General features: G+C 35.9%; 1 protein-coding gene across 4 annotated transcripts; it reads right to left on the reverse strand.

Moving 5' to 3' along the window:
• Window positions 1-157: 157 nt before the first annotated feature.
• LOC107038535 (neuropeptide-like 1) lies at window positions 158-17,505 on the reverse strand. 4 transcript variants are annotated; one of them, XM_015257692.2, is made up of 5 exons: window positions 17,309-17,505; window positions 8,106-8,545; window positions 5,029-5,753; window positions 3,460-3,631; window positions 158-1,799 (listed from the first exon to the last, which is right to left on the reverse strand). In XM_015257692.2, exons 1-5 carry the CDS (start codon window positions 17,384-17,386, stop codon window positions 1,598-1,600), a joined length of 1,617 nt encoding a protein of 538 aa, XP_015113178.1. In that variant the 5' UTR covers window positions 17,387-17,505; the 3' UTR covers window positions 158-1,597. The 4 variants fall into 4 exon arrangements, with proteins under 4 accessions (XP_015113178.1, XP_015113180.1, XP_015113179.1 ...); XM_015257694.2 differs by having other exon boundaries at window positions 1,642-1,799; window positions 3,554-3,625; XM_015257693.2 differs by having other exon boundaries at window positions 1,642-1,799; window positions 3,554-3,631.
• Window positions 17,506-18,410: the final 905 nt, after the last annotated feature.

The raw sequence follows: 18,410 nt of genomic DNA on the forward strand, positions 1-18,410 counted from the left end.
AATCAGTGGATGAGTTTAATCTATTCACAAACAACTCTTATTAAGACTGACAATCCGAGTGAAATTAATTTCGCAGCGCGGACTTATCGCTTCGATGGTACAAGATTTAATCAGTAAAATGGAAGAGATAAGAGATGATAAATAATGAGAGCAGAACTGAATAATTTTAGCCGTTTATTGTCATCAGATAAATCACATTATTTTCTATTTTTTTTGGTTTAATGAAATGAATAAGCAATGAAAATACCCTTGAGACACAGAGAGTTTATATGTCATTCACAGCAAATATCAATATCATTACGTGTATCCTAAAGCACCTAAACTAACTCATGCGCGCATTATGAGTCACCAAAGCGGATCCTGAGTGAAAATTTGTTATCAAGTGGGATTGAAGGGAGAATATCAGGGGCGAGATCAGGTCTGAGAAAATATCTCCTGACATTTCTGTCAACATCATTTTGTTAAGGACACGGATCAAAACAGATGCCAATGATATCACCCCCTGATTTTTCTCCTCCACTTGATGACAGATTTATAATTCCCCGGATCACAATTCAACCACCGAAAATTGTGATCCCACTCGAATCTATTCCTCTACAGTTATTTTATACACATTTAACTTTTTTACGTTTTTAGTCGGCTACTAGACACTACGATTACTGATGTGAAGACAAAACTTTAAAAAGTCCGAGGTTTTAAGTGAAATGAATTTTTAGTACTTGTTAAAAATATTCTCATTACTTATTTATCAACGAATGAAGCGTCTCACGTTCCCGTGATAACTCGTCGGTGATTTTTATTTTATTTGAGTTTCAGGAGTGAAGTGGAATTTAAGAAAAAGTATTTCATTGACATCGCATATTTTATTAATTTATGAAACTAAAGAATAAAAAAAATTATAAATATTAAAAATGAAAACTCAAAAGACATTTTATGGAGAATTTCCTCAGCTTAAAACAAAATCTCTTCATATTTCCCCCTGAATAATTATTTACCAATTATAAATTGCGAATTATCTCAGTAATTAGTGATGTTGAATCGATTACGTTTTCACTCCACTCCTAAATTCTCTAAATAAATTTTTCAAATATTTTTTACGATTAATAAATTCTCTGACTGCTCTACGGAATTGAGTAAAAATGTTAGTAACGAGTATTATAGAATCCATAACTCTCTCCTGCGCTCATTTAATCACAAGAACCCGCCGTAATAGCTCTGACATTTTTCTAATTAAAAAGGTGAGAGACATAAACTCGAGATGAAAAAGGGAGGAAAGAAGAAATAATGAATAATTCATCCGGCTAATTTCGTGTTTTCATAAATTTTCTCGTGCCCCTGAAGTTTGATTTTTATTTACACTCGGTACTCTAATGAATTTCTGACTAGGTGTAATTTACAATTAGACTGTTGAATGAAGATTTTGATTAAAAATTTAATTACGTGGATTAGTTTCAACTCAGGTTGTCAACAATTCAATGTAACATGAGTTGCGAGAAATTATTATTTTATTCTGATCTGCGATCGATCAATTAAAATTCATTAATCAATTTTTTTTTGTATAGATTTTTTTCGAGGTTTAGTTGTTAATTAAGTGCGATTAAAAATCGATGGAGTAACGTAATTTTTGATCGATATAATTGTCATTCGTTGGTATCAGTAGATATCGCCTGAAGCCATGTCGACAATCACCCTTGAGTGATTGCTCGTAGCGGGTCCCTGAGCCTCTTCTCTGTGCACTTAACGACCGAGTCGACGAGTCGGAGGTGTCGTCGGACGTGGTCCCATCTGCGGAATCCTCCCTGCAAGATAATTCCCAGATTGAGATAATAAATTCCTCATAATTTAACGAAACAATGGGATAATGCAGTAGTGAAGAGGTAAAATTCGCTAATTATTTCGGTAATGGGGTCTAGGGGAGAATGTCATAAAATATCATGTTCGGGAATTACCTGAACTACAAAAAGGGCTGATATTTCCTCGTAAAACTACTCCCCGAGATAATTAACAATTTCATCTCTTGATGAAGATTTTTATTTCTCAATTTAATTCTGAAATTTTCTCGAAAAACCACTCCTCAACGGAATAATGAAATCATTAAATGTTTTGAGAAGAAATTTTCATTTTTCTCACAGTATTTCGTCATTTAGGAATTGCAATTTTCCTTGAAAAAAATTCTGGATTAATAAATAATCAAAATTGCGTTACAATAATTTGACCTCTTCACTACTGAATTAATTCCTCACAATCATCCGTACGAATGACTCCATCAACTATGAATTAAACAATGATTTCCATCAACTATGTCGAAATAATTGAATGTCGGAGATAACAACTGATTTTTCAGTCTTCGACTCAGGGACACCAGGAGCTAATCTAGTTATCTCGTTTCTTCAATTAATATTCACGATTAGTCAAAGGAGGGTTTATCCATGCAGCTCTGGTTCACATAATTGGCAGTGAGACGACTGCCTACAGACGGGCAGAGATAATAAGAAATTTTGCAGTGATCAGAGGACCCGGAACGACCTTCATACACTTACCTTTTGAGAATGTTTTAAAAAGATCCAATTAATTTATATTTATTTTTCATGTGTTCAAATAAATTCAGTAGTGAAGTGGTTTATGCAAAAAGAAAAAAGAAAAAATCCACTGAAAAATTGGAATTATTTCAACAATGGATTTTCTCAAAGAAAAAATTGAAAATAAAATTAGAATTCAATTGATTTAAATTTTTTAAAAATCCTCTCTTACATCTTCTTAAATTAAAAAAAAAAAATTCAGTAGTGAAGCTGGCGATCGATTTATGTCGACTTAGCTCCCACTCGGAATTTAAGAAAGATAGCGAAATTTTTGTAATATCTTTTTCGACAGTCTTCAGTTTTCTCTACAAAAAAGATTTTTAGAAAAATTTAGCCAACTCCTTTAGAATTTGAGATATTCATCGAGAACTGGCGCTAAAATTGAATTGACTTGAACTGTTTGACCACTTCACCACTGAATTAATAGTCACCTAAAAATAAAAAACAAAAAATCCACTGAAAAAATTGAAATTCTCAAAGAAACAATTGAAAATAAAATTAGAATTCAATTCACTGAAATTTTAAAAAAATCTCTTGGATCTTTTTAAAAGATAAAAAAAAACTCGAGACACAGATTAACAACATCAATCTACCCAAAGATCTACCACAAAAATCTAAACACCAAACACCGATCTACCATGTAGATAATCTCGCAGTCAACTGTGATCCGGCGGACAAATAGGCTCTTATTGAAAATGATAACCAATTCAGTGAACTTTATTCGCTTCTACTGGAAGTGGGATAGGTTGAAGACATCGATAAAACATCACACGAATTTATTTAGTTAAGAATGAGACTGATAGACTCTCGGGAGAGAATAATCGTTATCTGATTTATCATTTCGATTTTTTTGATGATTGGACAAGCCTACTGGTCTGACCTGCCGACCAGATATCTCGGGGAGCGCGAGAATCGTGCTGCCCTGAAGGATGGTAGCCAACCGAGGCGTGCCAGAGCCCCGATATGTCTCTTACTTGGTTGATAAGGCCCGTGATAACCCACTGGCACTGTATCATCATCATCCTGCCAATCGTCCAATGAGGCACCTGCTCCTAACATTGGTTTTTACATTTTTTTTCTATCGTACTTTACCCATTACCTTCAATCAATCATCACCGTGAATTTTCCCAAGTTAATAATCACGTTAAAGTCAGATTAATCAATAGAAAAAGCATTTTGTGCGAGAAAAAACGTATTTTTTATTGATTAAAGAGAATGGGGTGGGAGAATTCAGTGGGGAAGTGGCAAAGTGTGTTGACATCTCCATTATTAATGGATAGTGGGTAAAACTGTCTGGGTAATGAGCGGAATTTTCTCTACTTCAATTGATTCCTGAGGCAATCATCGTTACATGAAATTTTTTTTTCTATCCTATGGGTTTGGTGAAATTTAGGACCAAATCTCTCGACATTTCTTCTAGACTTCTAGATTTCTGCGATAATTAGTAGTAAAAAATTTTCCAAAATATTCCATTCGTTCATTAAAACTTTAATTGAAATTACCTCAATAATGAGTGATTTCAGGAGGAAATACTAGAATATTTTTTTCTGTAGGAAATTTTCTCCTACACCCCTCCACTCCTGAGATAAAAACAATTATTCAAAGTTCTGTGCTAAATAATAAAAAATATAAACATGACTTTGGTGAAATTTAGGACCAAATCTCTCGACATTTCTCCTAAACTTCTCGATTTCTAAGATAATGAGTAGTAAAAAATTTCCCAAAATATTCCATTCGCTCCTTAAACCTTTAATTGAATATTTTAATAGAATATTTTTTCATAAGAAATGTCCTCCACATAAAAGATCTCACATTTTCTCCTACACCCCTTCATTCCTGAGATAATTAATAATACAATTTTTTTCAAAATATTCCATTCGTTCATTCAAACTAATTATAAATTACCTCAATAATGAGTGATTTCAGGAACAAATACTAGAATATTTTTTTCTGTAGGAAATTTTCTCCTACATCCCTCCACTCCTGAGATAAAAATAATTATTCAAAGTTCTGTGCTAAATAATAAAAAATATAAACATGACTTTGGTGAAATTTAGGACCAAATCTCTCGACATTTCTCCTAAACTTCTCGATTTCTAAGATAATGAGTAGTAAAAAATTTCCCAAAATATTCCATTCGCTCCTTAAATCTTTAATTGAATATTTTAATAGAATATTTTTTCATAAGAAATGTCCTCCACATAAAAGATCTCACATTTTCTCCTACACCCCTTCATTCTTGAGATAATACCAATTATTCAAAGTTCTCTGCTAAATAAAAAAAAAAATTCAATAGGTCAACTAAAAAGACCTAAATTGCCCACGAAAATAGTCTCCCCATCAACTAATTTCCCCCGAAGATCTAAAAATTCCCCGGAAACCTGTCCACCTTCCCCCTGAACTCCCCCAATCCCATTTTACCCAAATAATTCAAAAATCCTGAACTCACCCATAAATCTCTTAGCCGCCTGTGGGAATCCATTAGCAATGGCCTCAATGATATCCTCATAATCCAGTACATTAGTATTCTGCATAACAGGAAGTGGATATTCATCAGTGTAATCCGCCTGTCTCTTTCCCCTCGCCTTGACATCATTGAGTTGCGCCTCAAAGGGACTGGAGCCATTGCTCCCCTCGTCCTCCCCGACCCTCCGATTGACCACCGCGTCCTTCATCTCCTCCTCGTCGAGCGACCTTCCATGCCTGGACTGCGGGAGGCTCCAGTCCCTGGCCAACGTCCCCACGTTCCTCTTTGGAAAAGGGAAATCTCCGTTTTTGGCTAAACTAGCGATTCCCCGTTTGCCATAAGGAGGAAGCGCAGAGTCTCTGGCCAAAGAGCCCACGTTTCTCTTTCCGGTGGTTACGGGGATTACGAAGAACCTCCCGAGGGTGTAGGGGGGGCTCCTCTTCCCCGAGGGGAGCTCTCTGTCGCGGGCGAGGGCGCCGACATTCCTCTTGCCACTGGGGAGACCGAATTCGCGCGCCATCGACGCGATATTTCGGCGTCCGGGGAGGGCGTACTCTCGGGCGAGGGCCGCGATGTTCCGCTTGCCGGTGAAGAAGTCCTCCGGCTCGGTGTCCAGGGAACTCCGGGGGAGGGGGTAGCCCATCTCCGTCGGCTTCTCCCCGGAGGACTCGCCGACGTACAGCTTCAGGAGCTCCTCAGGCGTCAGACTGGGGGCGAAATTATTTTACGTGGGGTTTTTAGTTGCTCGGAGAGACATTTTTTAGAAAAATTCTAGTGCTTGCACCACAGCTGATAATTTACCGATAAATTGCGGAATATTTACCGGTCTTACGGGGCGCTTTCACGCGGAGAGAAACATTCGGTAAAAATTACCAGAAAAACATGTGAAAATTACGTTTCGAAACGTAATGAGCGGGCGAAGTGAAATTCAGTAAAAAGTGTGAGTTGGAACTGAAATTGTACGAATCGCCACGTAAATTCTATAATTTGTTCCGTAAAAATTAACCAGCCGTGGGATGACTCACCGCTGGGGGGACAAGTCGTTTCGCAATTTTTCCCCAACGATTGAGAAATTTTACGGAACGGAACGTAGAAATAACTCACTAGCTTTATAAAAATTGTTGAACGTTCAAGAATTTTTTATTTTGGAGACACAATAAGTCGGCAAGTTTCTGTAAAATTTGACTTCTTCGGGAGAAATGACGTGACTATTTCGTACTTTGTTCGGTGATGAACTTGGAAATTCACTGAACGTTTCAGATTTCTGCTCTTCCATTCCTACAAAAATTGCGGAAAACGATTGCGGATTACGTGAATTGTTCCGTAATTTTTACGGAATATTTCTCTCGGTGCAGATGGCATCCGGAAAAATTCCGGAAAAATTCAGATTCCCCGCTGTGGATTACGTGAATTATTCCGTAATTTTTACGGAATATTTCTCTCAGTGCAGATGGCATCCGGAAAAATTCAGATTCCCCGTTGCGGATTACGTGAATTGTTCCGTAATTTTTACGGAATATTTCTCTCGGTGCAGATGGCATCCGGAAAAATTCCGGAAAAATTCAGATTCCCCGCTGTGGATTACGTGAATTATTCCGTAATTTTTACGGAATATTTCTCTCGGTGCAGATGGCTTCCGGAAAAATTCAGATTCCCCGTTGCGGATTACGTGAATTGTTCCGTAATTTTTACGGAATATTTCTCTCGGTGCGGATGGCATCCGGAAAAATTCCGGAAAAATTCAGATTCCCCGCTGTGAATTACGTGAATTGTTCCGTAATTTTTACGGAATATTTCTCTCAGTGCAGATGGCATCCGGAAAAATTTAGATTCCCCGTTGCGGATCACGTGAATTGTTCCGTAATTTTTACGGAATATTTCTCTCAGTGCAGATGGCATCCGGAAAAATTTAGATTCCCCGTTGCGGATCACGTGAATTGTTCCGTAATTTTTACGGAATATTTCTCTCAGTGCAGATGGCATCCGGAAAAATTTAGATTCCCCGTTGCGGATCACGTGAATTGTTCCGTAATTTTTACGGAATATTTCTCTCGCTGCCGATGGCATCCGTAAAAATTCAGTAGCGAAGTGGTAAACCGGTTTAAGTCGACTTATCTCCCAGTTGAGTTTTTGAGGAATATTTTCGAATCTACGGGGGATAGCGGAATTTTCGTAATTACATTTGTTGTAGCTCTCAGTCGGCTCTACAAAAAAGATTCTAACAAAAATTTTGCTGTCTCCCTTAGATTCCGAGATATTTTTGTATCGTTTTACCACTTCCAGGAAAGAATTCCAATGCCGGCACTAGAAATTTTATTGGGGAAAACGTGCATTTTTCCCCGTATTACTGTGAAAATTTCACAGAAATCCCCAGAAATTTTACCAGAAATACCAAGACATTTTACCTTAACAGCGCTAGAATTTTTCACAGCCGGTTGTGATTTTTTCCAGTACTCGTACTAGAATTTTTCTAGAAAATTTCTCTCCGTGTGGGGATGTTTGACGGGCTGCGGCTGAGAGGGAGGGAACCCCGTTGTGGGAGTAAGTGAGTTAGTGGAGGGGTAAGTGCTCCTTTCGGATCGGCCGTTTTTAGAAGGATTGGCAATCGAGTTTTTCGGGCGGCCGGGAAATATCAGGGGTGACGGGATGACATTAGAGGCTTTTGTTTTGATAGGGAAGTGCTTTGGGTGAACTCAACGAATTGGTTTCCTAAATGTGTTAAGGCGATTCGGATGACAATTATTGATTGATAAAATAATTCGGAATTCAACTGTTCAACTGATGATTAATTGAATAATTAAAAAATTGACGAGTAATATTAGCACAATTGACAATTAACTCATTCAAAATTTAACTTTAATTAAAATTTATGATTCCCCCGATGTCTGCAAATAAATCTACGACTTTATGATTAAGAAAATTTCAAATGAACTGTTTTGTGTCATTCGAATGCGTCACTTCTACTTTTTGCAGAGAAAATAATGTCAATCATTCCTGTAGCTCATCTTCTCCGACTAGACCAATCCCCTTAATTAAACCGCCTCGTCATATCTAATTACCTCGCCTCACTCCGTTTCTCCCCGTCCTCCTGTCTCTCCTGCACCCTCTCCTGAATGGAAGCCGGGAGATCTCCGTTCTTAGCGAGCGTAGCGAGACTCCTCTTCTCAGAATCGAAAAACCCGGTCTCATCCACTCGCTCCGGGTCCTCGACCATCTTCTGGGCGCGCTCGATGGCATTCAGGTGCGCTCGCATCGTCGGATCACTGAATATCTCGTAGTAGACTATCGCCGGAAGACAAATCCTCGCGTCGTCACTGTCTTCGCGTCCGGGGGTGCTCAGAGTCTTCAAGTGAATAAAATCGTTTCTCGCGTCCTGGATTATGCGGGCGGTGCGGGAATAGGCAGCGAGGTTGGAACTCACTTCCGGTAGACGGAGGAATGCGTAGAAGGTTTTACGGGGGAGGCAGCGGGTTGATACGTCGTCCTCTTGACATGTCACCTTTGAAAACAAAAGGGAAATCGCTCTTTTATTGCATATAATACAGTTATTTTTGGTAATAAATTAGCAATATGTTTCCGAACGGTTATTTTGCACATCACTTCCTTCTGTCATGTACAATTCATTGTTTATTTCAGTTTATTTAATTGAATAAGATTTCTTTTCAACTAATTTTGTCATTATTCTTATTATTCCCTTCTTCTGTACAACCGATTGTCTTTTTTACGGTTCTATCTCTCCCCTCAGCCCTTCGATAAAATGTTAATAGAAAATTTTTATTTACACATACTTGAATGAATTTGAAACATCGCATTTGAAGAAACTCACTTTCAGGGAAATTCATGAAAAATTCGAAATTTTCAACAATTATCATGAAAATCAAATCGACCGATATAGCTATCGTAATCATCTTTTAACTTCGACTTAATGGCATTGAACAAACATTTTAAGCTATGATTGAATTCATTTGAAGCATGATATTCAAAGATATCCCCGGAATTCTGATTTTCAAAGAATTCAAAATTTTTGCGAATTTTCAAATTAATCAAAATAACGATTATTGCTATCGCCTTCATCTTTGAACTGTCAAAAGGACATCCAAACAAATTTTTGAAGCCACCATTCAATCAATTCAGAATATTTTTTTAGTTATCGTGGGACAACCGATTTTCGAAAAAAATCGAAAATTAAAAAAACGAATCGATGAATTCAATTTTAATTAAGAGCGATTGATAGGGCTCAACAATACCTACATTTGAAAATGAAAGATAGAATTCTAGGTATTCATTCGCATTAAATTTGAACGATTATAATGCTTCCGTTCGGAAAAAGCAAAAAAAAAGAGAAAAAGGCAAAAAATTAATCTCCATTTCCGGGTAAAAATCCATTTTTAATTAAAAAATATCGTTTGTTCCGTGATTTACTGTGACTTGTGATTTCAATCAATCGAAATGTCATCGATATATTCTCAATTTTCCAGAATTCGAAAAGCCCCGAGTTTATTCTACTCAACTAGTGGAATAACCATGCACCTGTCAGACGTGAATATCCGACGAATTGTTTTCAATTGTCAGATGCACTCGATACTTAAGCCCCCGAACCAAAACTCAATTTCACAAATCGCTGTAATACAGCGGTATATTCCTGGCACACGTGAAAGGTCAGATAAAGCGGTTCGTCCTAAACACGGTTTTTTTATTTTATTCATTTCGTGGGGGAGCGGGGGAAAGGCAATTAATTCTCGCTCACACCCACAGATGTTCAGTCGTCACCGCAGGGGATATCTAATCGTTTTTACAGTGGTAAAAGGTAAAAGATTACGCAGGTCTTTCACTTCAGTTCCATCTCATCGTTCAATAATTAATCAAAAATTAAAGAAGAACATCAGAGAAGGATTTTTTTTTAATTTCGAATTCATTCGGAGTATTCCTTCGATTCTATTTATTCAGGCAAATTATTAAACGAATAAATTGCGAACGAATTACTTGATAAAAATATCTGATTAGTTAATAATGAATAATTAATAACAATTAATCACGAACTGTTATTCAGTGATCTAATAAAAACTTCAACTAGTCTATTTAATTTTCTTTTCACGTAATTCATCGTAAAAAATTGTTGAAGAATAATTAATTAATATTTCCGTTCATTCATGAATTAATTCAATTGTTCATTTCTGTTATTAATTCCACGATTTTTTTCTATTTTAAATCCATTCACAGTATTTTTTTTAGTCTATTTGTTCAGCAAAATTATCAATTACAAAGGAATTAATTGATAAAAATATCTGATTAATTAATAATAAATAATCAATAATAAGTAATTAATAATAATTAATCACGAACAATTATTCCATAATCTCATAAAAACTTCAACGAGTCCGTTTAATTTTCTTTTCGCGTAATTCATCGTAAAAAATTGTTGAAGAATAATTAATTAATATTTCCGTTCATTCATGAATTAATTGAATTGTTCATTCCTGTTATTAATTCCACGATTTTCATCGCATCATGACACGGGCATCACATGTTCATGACATTAACTGCACCAATTATTCACCCCTGCACTTGGAATTTCTCATCTCTCGTGTGCTTTTCCAGTTTTCGTATGTACAAATACATAAACTCCACAAACACATGTACATGCTTGAGAATCCCCGGGATTGTCACTGGTTGAATGGGGATGGAACATATCCCTGGACCGAGGCCCTGGAATCCCACAGTGGGAGAAACAAAGGTGGTTTAGGTCCATTCAATAAACTTTTCCTCAAACGAAATTCCGGGAGGGACTCATTCATTCATATTGAGGGTCGCGGATGCATCGGGAATGTCTGATATTGTTGAAATAGTCCCGAGAATCTCACGAAATTATTAACCAACACGACAACAATTGAATTTGCGCAAAAAAATCTAAAAAATCGGGTTATTTTCGAACTTTACTAAGTAGATGGGGGCAAAACGGGCCGGACGGGGATGAGAGTTGGTTCATCGAATAGCGGGGGAAATTTTAGCCGGAAAACACAATATGACGATCAATTTATTTAAATTCCTTCGTCTGTTACAGCTGTTTTTTTTATTTCAAGATGAAATTTTGGTTTTTTGAAAATATTGGGGGTTGTGGATCCGTCGGGAATGTCTGATATTGTTGAAATAGTCCCGAGAATCTCACGAAATTATTAACCAACACGACAACAATTGAATTTGCTCAAAAAAATCTAAAAAATCGGGTTATTTTCGAACTTTACTAAGTAGGTGGGGGCAAAACGGGCCGGACGGGGATGAGAGTTGGTTCATCGAATAGCGGGGGAAATTTTAGCCGGAAAACACGATATGACGATCAATTTATTTAAATTCCTCCGTCTGTTACAGCTGTTTTTTTATTTCAAGATCAAATTTTGGTTTTTTGAAAATATTGGGGGTTGTGGATGCGTCGGGAATGTCTGATATTGTTGAAATAGTCCCGAGAATCTCACGAAATTATTAACCAACACGACAACAATTGAATTTGCTCAAAAAAATCTAAAAAATCGGGTTATTTTCGAACTTTACTAAGTAGGTGGGGGCAAAACGGGACGGACGGGGGTGAGAGTTGGTTCATCGAATAGCGGAGGAAATTTTAGCCGGAAAACACAATATGACGATCAATTTATTTAAATTCCTTCGTCTGTTACAGCTGTTTTTTTATTTCAAGATGAAATTTTGGTTTTTTTGAAAATTTCAAAAACTAGTGGAGGTGGACGAAGTTATTTGCAGGGTTTGGAAACGGGAACTTCTCTGGCCATCGCGTGGGACTATTTTTGTTCATTCATTTCAATTTTCAATAATTCAAGTACTGATTTTCCGGGAAATACTCTTGAATGAAGTGAAAAACGTGCGTGGAATGCATCGATTGAATTTCCAGGAGAATCCTACAGTGACCTATGTACCTCATAACTCAATACACAGGTGGCCAACAACTTCATTAAATCAGCGTCATGCTCTATGCACGCGCTACACGATCATCAGCCATGAACATCTCCCGTTCCCTTCGGATCTGCCGATATTTTTTTTCGACTCTATCCCCGGAATTAGAGCGAGTTAAAAATTCAAGTGGATCCAGTGCGTGCTCTCTTAATTCCGGATTCACGGGACCATGGGGAAGCATTAATTCCCTCCATTAGCTGTCGAAGGACGCACTCGACGAGTTTTTTCATGAATGAAGCTTTTCCCGAGTGAAAAAAGCTCTAGCGAAGGAAATCCGAGAGATTAAAATTGGAATATTAATTTTTCTAGGAAGTAGGTAATGAGAGTGGGCTCAGCAGATCACACTGAGGACAAAATTCTCTGATATCTGAAACATATTTCCTTGAGACAAGTAAATTTTCTGCAATTGCTTAATTCTCTCAGGCATCTCAACTCACATGACCCGAGAAAGGCCTCATGCTTTAAAATATTCTTGTACTCAAGTATAATTTTGTCGCAAATGAACTTACTTCAATCGCGTGTAAGAATCGTCATTCTAGTCTTTATTGTTTTCATGATTTTTTCGTTATGCGCTTCCAATACTGCAATATGTAAAATATTCATGACGTAACGCGGAACGATAGTGATGAATGAAAATTTATTCGAGTTCCGGGAAGTGCACACATTCTGAAATTTAAGCTATTGAAAATAATTTACTTCTCTCAAGAAAATGTGTTTCAGATATTAGAAATTTTTTTTCACAGTGCAGGAACGAAAATATTCTATAAAAAAATTATAAAAATACACATTTCGTTTGAATTAATTATCCGTTCATCGAATTCTTCGAGAAATACTCAAAAGTTCAATGGGAAATACAACTCCATTTCCTAATTCTCTCCCAAACTGTCGGTACATACCAAGGGCTTAACCCCGCTCCCACGTATTATCCCATGTTCCGGTGGAGAGGCTTTTACTCCTGCGTCATTTCAGTTTGCTCGGCCATGAAATTTGGAGTTTCATAGATGTTAAAAGCCGCCAGGTATTCATAGACTGACGCCCCTATGAATACCTATCGTGTGGAGGATTTTTATCTCCTCGGCTTAAAAAAAATGATTGTTGGACGTTGATACCCTCCGGGACATGCAGAGGATGTGCCGAGGAATTCCAAACTCCGCCGTCTGTGAAATTGCTCAGCGAATTCCAGGGGAATATAAACGGTTTTCAAGAAAGAAAAAGTAACGAGAATCGCTCCAACTGAATTTCCGTCCACTTGTGATCCACCGATATTTCTATTTTTTATTTATTTAGTTAAGGCGTCGGGCAGACGCCCATTGAGGCCTGTAAAACAGCGCAGAGTAGTACGTAGCATTATTGAAAGCACAAAGTGTCCCGCGCAACACTTCAATTATAAAAAATTTAAATGGCGAAACCCCCGGATGTTGCCAATTTATAAAATTATATTTCTTTGTAATATTACAAATTGATAACATCAATTATAGTTTCGGGATATTTTTATAATATTATAAAAGAAATATAATATTATAAGTAAAATATAACAAGTTTTCTCCATTTTCTAGCCGATCGTCCCGTTTTTTAAAATTTCTGGAATATATGGGAGATTTTTTTAACCCGAATAAGATTTACAATCACTTGATCACAAAAAAAACATTTTTTGTTGGTCGTTAACAGAATTCCTCTTCAGTCAGTCTTGTAACTTATGAATTTAGGAAAAAAATTGATACAATAAGAATAAGAATGGATAAAATTAAATTAATCTAATTCAGTGGTGAAGTGGTAAACCGGTATAAGTCGATTTTGACTACTGCCCAGTTTTCAATGAATATCTCAAAATCTAAGGGAAATAGCCAAATTTTTGTCATAACCTTTTTTGTAGCTCTCAATTTGCTCTACAAAAAAGGAAATGATAACAATTTCGCTATTTCCCTTAGATTACGAGATATCCATTGAAAACTGGGCAGTAGTCAAAATTGACTTATACCGGTTTACCACTTGGAAAGAAAATAAAATAAAAAATAGTATAAAATAGAAATAAAAATAAAATGGAAAAATAAATAGATAAAAATAAATAAAGTAGAATAGCAATAAAATAGTCTAATATGACATGATCTGACTGAGTTTACGAGAAATGAAATCGAGCAAACAACGGAAAAATCCTCTAAAATGTCCGAACCAATCTTAATCCCCTGAGAAAATTCTCAACCGAGATAATTCCTCCCACTCAACCGCACGACCCACAGATCTCCAATCCCCGTAATGCCTCCAGAACCAATTTCCATGGGTACCAATTCCCAAAAGCGGCTAGCACCTGTTCCAATGATTAATGAAAATCCCGGAAAATTCACTCACTGAAATTCCCACAAACAAATAATCTCAGACTGCATCCAGACGCGAGACAATTACCTCCGCAACAGTATAAATACCGAATACGAAAATAAATGGCTCAATGACCATTGTGAATCGAAAATATCCCGCAAGTGACGAAAATAATTTTCCCCTGGAGTCGAACAAAAATCTATGGAAAACTTTCTGGTGCATTGTCCACCAGTTGGTGCTTTTAATTGTTGAGTTTACTGCTGCATGAGACTGCGGACAGTTTGTATTGCATTAGTGGAATGGAAGGAACGGGAAATTTAACTTTTCAACGTGTTTGTAATGTGCGTGTTTGTAATAATCGATTCTTCAATTAGGGGAGGGGAGGGAAATGAGACGGGTTTAAGCATTAGTAACTGGAGATCAGAGTCAAATCCAATATATTCTTTTTCGTTTTCAGGGGTTTTTTAGTTTCATTGTTATTTTAAGGGGAGACTACTGTGAATTTTAAAGTGAAGATCGATTATATATGTCCAAAAACAAATAATTAGTGCAAAAAATCTCTTATTAAAAAAAAATATACTTGAATTGAGTGTAAAATATACTTGAATCAAGTATATTGTATACTTGACTCAAATATATTTTTTTCCATATATCATGAATATCAATAAACTGTCGCTAATTTTCTTCCAAATTAATTTCCCATCTTCCGAAATGATAATGTATTCGCATTTTCGTTCCAAATGTCACCGTTAATGGCCTGCGTCTCAGATTTTGGAGTCGCGAGGCTGATTCCTCTCGGAGGAAATTACTGATCCACGATAACGAGAATGACGACATACTTGGGAAACCCCTGATCTTAAAGGCATCGAGTTACGACTGGGTATGGAGCGGTGCCTGGAGACGTCACAGGGATGAAGAAATTGGAGAAAATAAAATGGGAATTCTAGTGTTGATGTGTGTGTGTGGGGGGCGGTAATAAAGGGAGATTGTCGCCGGAACAATGGGCACTGTTTATCAAGGTACTGCAAGTACAGCTCCTCAACCTAATGTACCCGGTGAGAGGCTTCAACTGTCTGCGCTGTAGGGCTACCTCTTTTGTTCAGTGATAGGGACATTTACTGTTATAGACACTTTATGTCGTTCAAATCGAGAGACAATGTTAATGTTTATCTTTCGTTATCGATTCGTTTCGACGTTCAAACATTTCCTAATTAAAAAATTAAAAATGTTGGGACTAAACGGGGGGAATATTTTGTTTTATAGGCAGGGAAATTTGAGATGGAAAACTCGTGTCAATATGACGAGCCGCTTTATTTTTTTCTAAATGAATGAAAATTTTCATTTTATTTATTTTTTTTTATTTAGAAAAAATTAAATATTTGATCAATATTATTAATTTATAATAATGAAATAACAAACTTTATTATTAATAACTTTATTAATAGAAAAGTCAATATTATTAATTTTTTTTCTGAATAAATTAAAAAATGAATGAAATGAAATTTTTTAATGGAAAAATTCGTGCAAATGACAAGAAATTGAGAAAAAAAATGAAACAAAAATTCTCGCATTTCCGAGATTTCATTCCATTCAAGGAAAATTGAAGGATATATTGAGGAATGCGTGTCGGAATGTTCCCGATGGGATAAATTATTTTGGTTTATCTCGATAGGAGAAAAGTAGACGTCCAACATCCACTTGAACGAACCGAGTGAAGAATTAATTAAATTCCTCGAAGTTGTAAAGTATTGAGACCCGACTTTATCGCCATGAAATACTCTATCGTATAAAAGAAACGATCGATAGGATAGACAAAGCTTTGGGGAATATATGTGCAGGGATTTTTTTACTCATGGGAAGGGATCAAAAGATACCTTGGAGACCACTCGGGGAATGCAAGCGAGCCTGAAAGACAGGCAACAGGTTTCTATCTGGGGAAAAAGTTTTTCATGTCAATATTAAAAGCTCTATTCAACTCCGAGGGAGTCTTAATTAAAATATATTTTATGGAGATTTCTTGGGGGTGGCTTATTGGGAAGCAGGGGGGATGCATTACGAGCTTGTAGGGATTTTTTATGGAAAATTTCGAAGATTTTAAACGAGTTGCTGAAAGTGATTAGTGTTTTAATTTAAAAAACGCATTTTTCTTGACAATTATCGTTAGAAAATTGTTTTAAACTGTTGGAAAAATCGGAAGCATTTTTTTTTAGATGAAAAATGTTGTTGAGATTCTAATCAATCATGGTAATTACAAAGGAACTAAAATTTTTGTTCTGGAAAAATCGAATTATTTAAATTAACATTTTTGTCAATTTCTCCAAAAAAATGTTTTTACGTTCTAAAAAAATTCTTCACTTTTCAGAAGTACTGATGACCTTCTAAAGATGCTTGCCACTCAATTCCCATCAATAATTCCTCACAATCGCCCCTAAATTGAACTTTCCCTACGAAAATTGACATTTCTCACAATTTCCCACAGAAATTTTTTATTAGCGTTTTAATTTGAAAAAATGAATTTTTCATATCAGTTATCATCAGAAAATAGTTTTTCTTCAGATCAAGAATGTTGTTGAGATTCTAATCATTCATAATAATTACAGATGAACTAAAACTATCCTTTTGGAAATTTTAAATTTTCTTAATTCATCATTTTTATCAATTTCTACAAAAAAATCGTTTTTACGGTCTAAAAAAAATTTCTTTATTCTTCATAGGTACTGATGACCTTCCAAAGATACTTGTCACTCAATTTCCATCAGTAATTCCTCACAATCGCCCCTAAATTAAAATTCTCTCCAAAAATTGAATTTTCTCATAATTTCCCACAGAAACGAAAATCGTTTTCACTACTTGAAATCATGTCGTTAATTCTTTTCACCATTTCAAATCATCAGCAATATTAGTGGTATCCTCATGAAAAGACGGAAAAATCTCCACAGGAAAAAATTTAAAAAATCGCGATGAAAAAATTCAATTAAAAACCACTCACCACAGGTATCTGCAGTTGATCGCCGACAAGTGCAAGAACAACCAGTAAAAGACAATAGCTTCCCTTACAATTCGCCATGTCCCACCTCCAGGATTTCCCGTTGAAAAAAAAAATCCTCAAAATTACAATTTAAAACTCAAAATCTCAAATTTCCAATTCCTCGATCGTGTGTACCCGGTCAGACGAAAATCCACCGATTTTCCGTACGTGAATAGTGGTTGGGGTGGCGTTTAACTCGCTTATATAGTGCGCGGGGCTGATATAACTTCAGAATTGCGCAGGCGTTTTTACGCTCAGTGAGAAATTTGTACGTGTGTGATATGAGCCTGATAGTGCACCACCGCACTATCATAGAAATGAGGGATTGAGTATACAAACCCACCCCCTGGTCGCCTCGTCCTCGGTTGTATATTTTCCACCGTTACCACGAGAATTTTGAGAGGATGAATAAAGGAGAGATTCGTTGAGTTTTCATTTATTCGTTTTTTTTATTTATTTATTTTCTGCTTTATTGCTTCGGCTTTTTTACGTGAGCTTTAATTTTTTTCATTTTTTGGGAAGTTATTAAATCACTGGTGGGCCATTTGAAGAATTTCCATTTGAAGAATTTGAATATGCGTTTTTTAATTTTTTTAAATCATTTACGAGTGCCAGTTGAGTATAAAATAGTATCGAATGAAAATAATATTTGAATGAAATTTTCCACTTGAAAAAAATCAAATCAGCTTGTCCATAATATGTAATTTTTATTGAATAACTCGGGGGCATTCCCTTTGGAAAAATTTGAATATGCGATTTTAATTTTATTTTATTATTAACAAATTGAAATGACAATAAATGAAAATGTTTTTTTTTATTATTCACAAGTCGAAGTTGAGTATAAAATTGATAATAATGCTCAGATAAGACCTTTAACGCTTGGAAAATTAACTCAATTTGTTTATGATATTTCAGATGAATAAAATAGCGACAAAAAAATTTTCAGTCGAATTTTTCGTTTAAAAATGGAGTATTTAAAGAGAGAATAATTATTCGAAATGTCGTTTTTTGATTGAACAATTCAATATTTTTTGTCATTTCACGCATTTCTTATTTATTTTGG

Source organism: Diachasma alloeum, unplaced genomic scaffold (assembly GCF_001412515.2).
Source record: "Diachasma alloeum isolate Michigan unplaced genomic scaffold, Dall2.0 Dall_scaffold_00285, whole genome shotgun sequence".
NCBI lineage: Eukaryota > Metazoa > Arthropoda > Insecta > Hymenoptera > Braconidae > Diachasma > Diachasma alloeum.

Bases quoted from the DNA above. Each gene is read 5' to 3' on its own strand.
- LOC107038535 (XM_015257692.2), bottom strand. From the start codon at position 17,386: ATGGCGAATTGTAAGGGAAGCTATTGTCTTTTACTGGTTGTTCTTGCA. The intron at 5,754-8,105 runs GTAATTAGATAT...TTTCGCCCCCAG, and splicing joins GAGAAACGGAGTGAGGCGAG to TCTGACGCCTGAGGAGCTCC. The intron at 3,632-5,028 runs GTGAGTTCAGGA...AACCAATGTTAG, and splicing joins GGCGGCTAAGAGATTTATGG to GAGCAGGTGCCTCATTGGAC.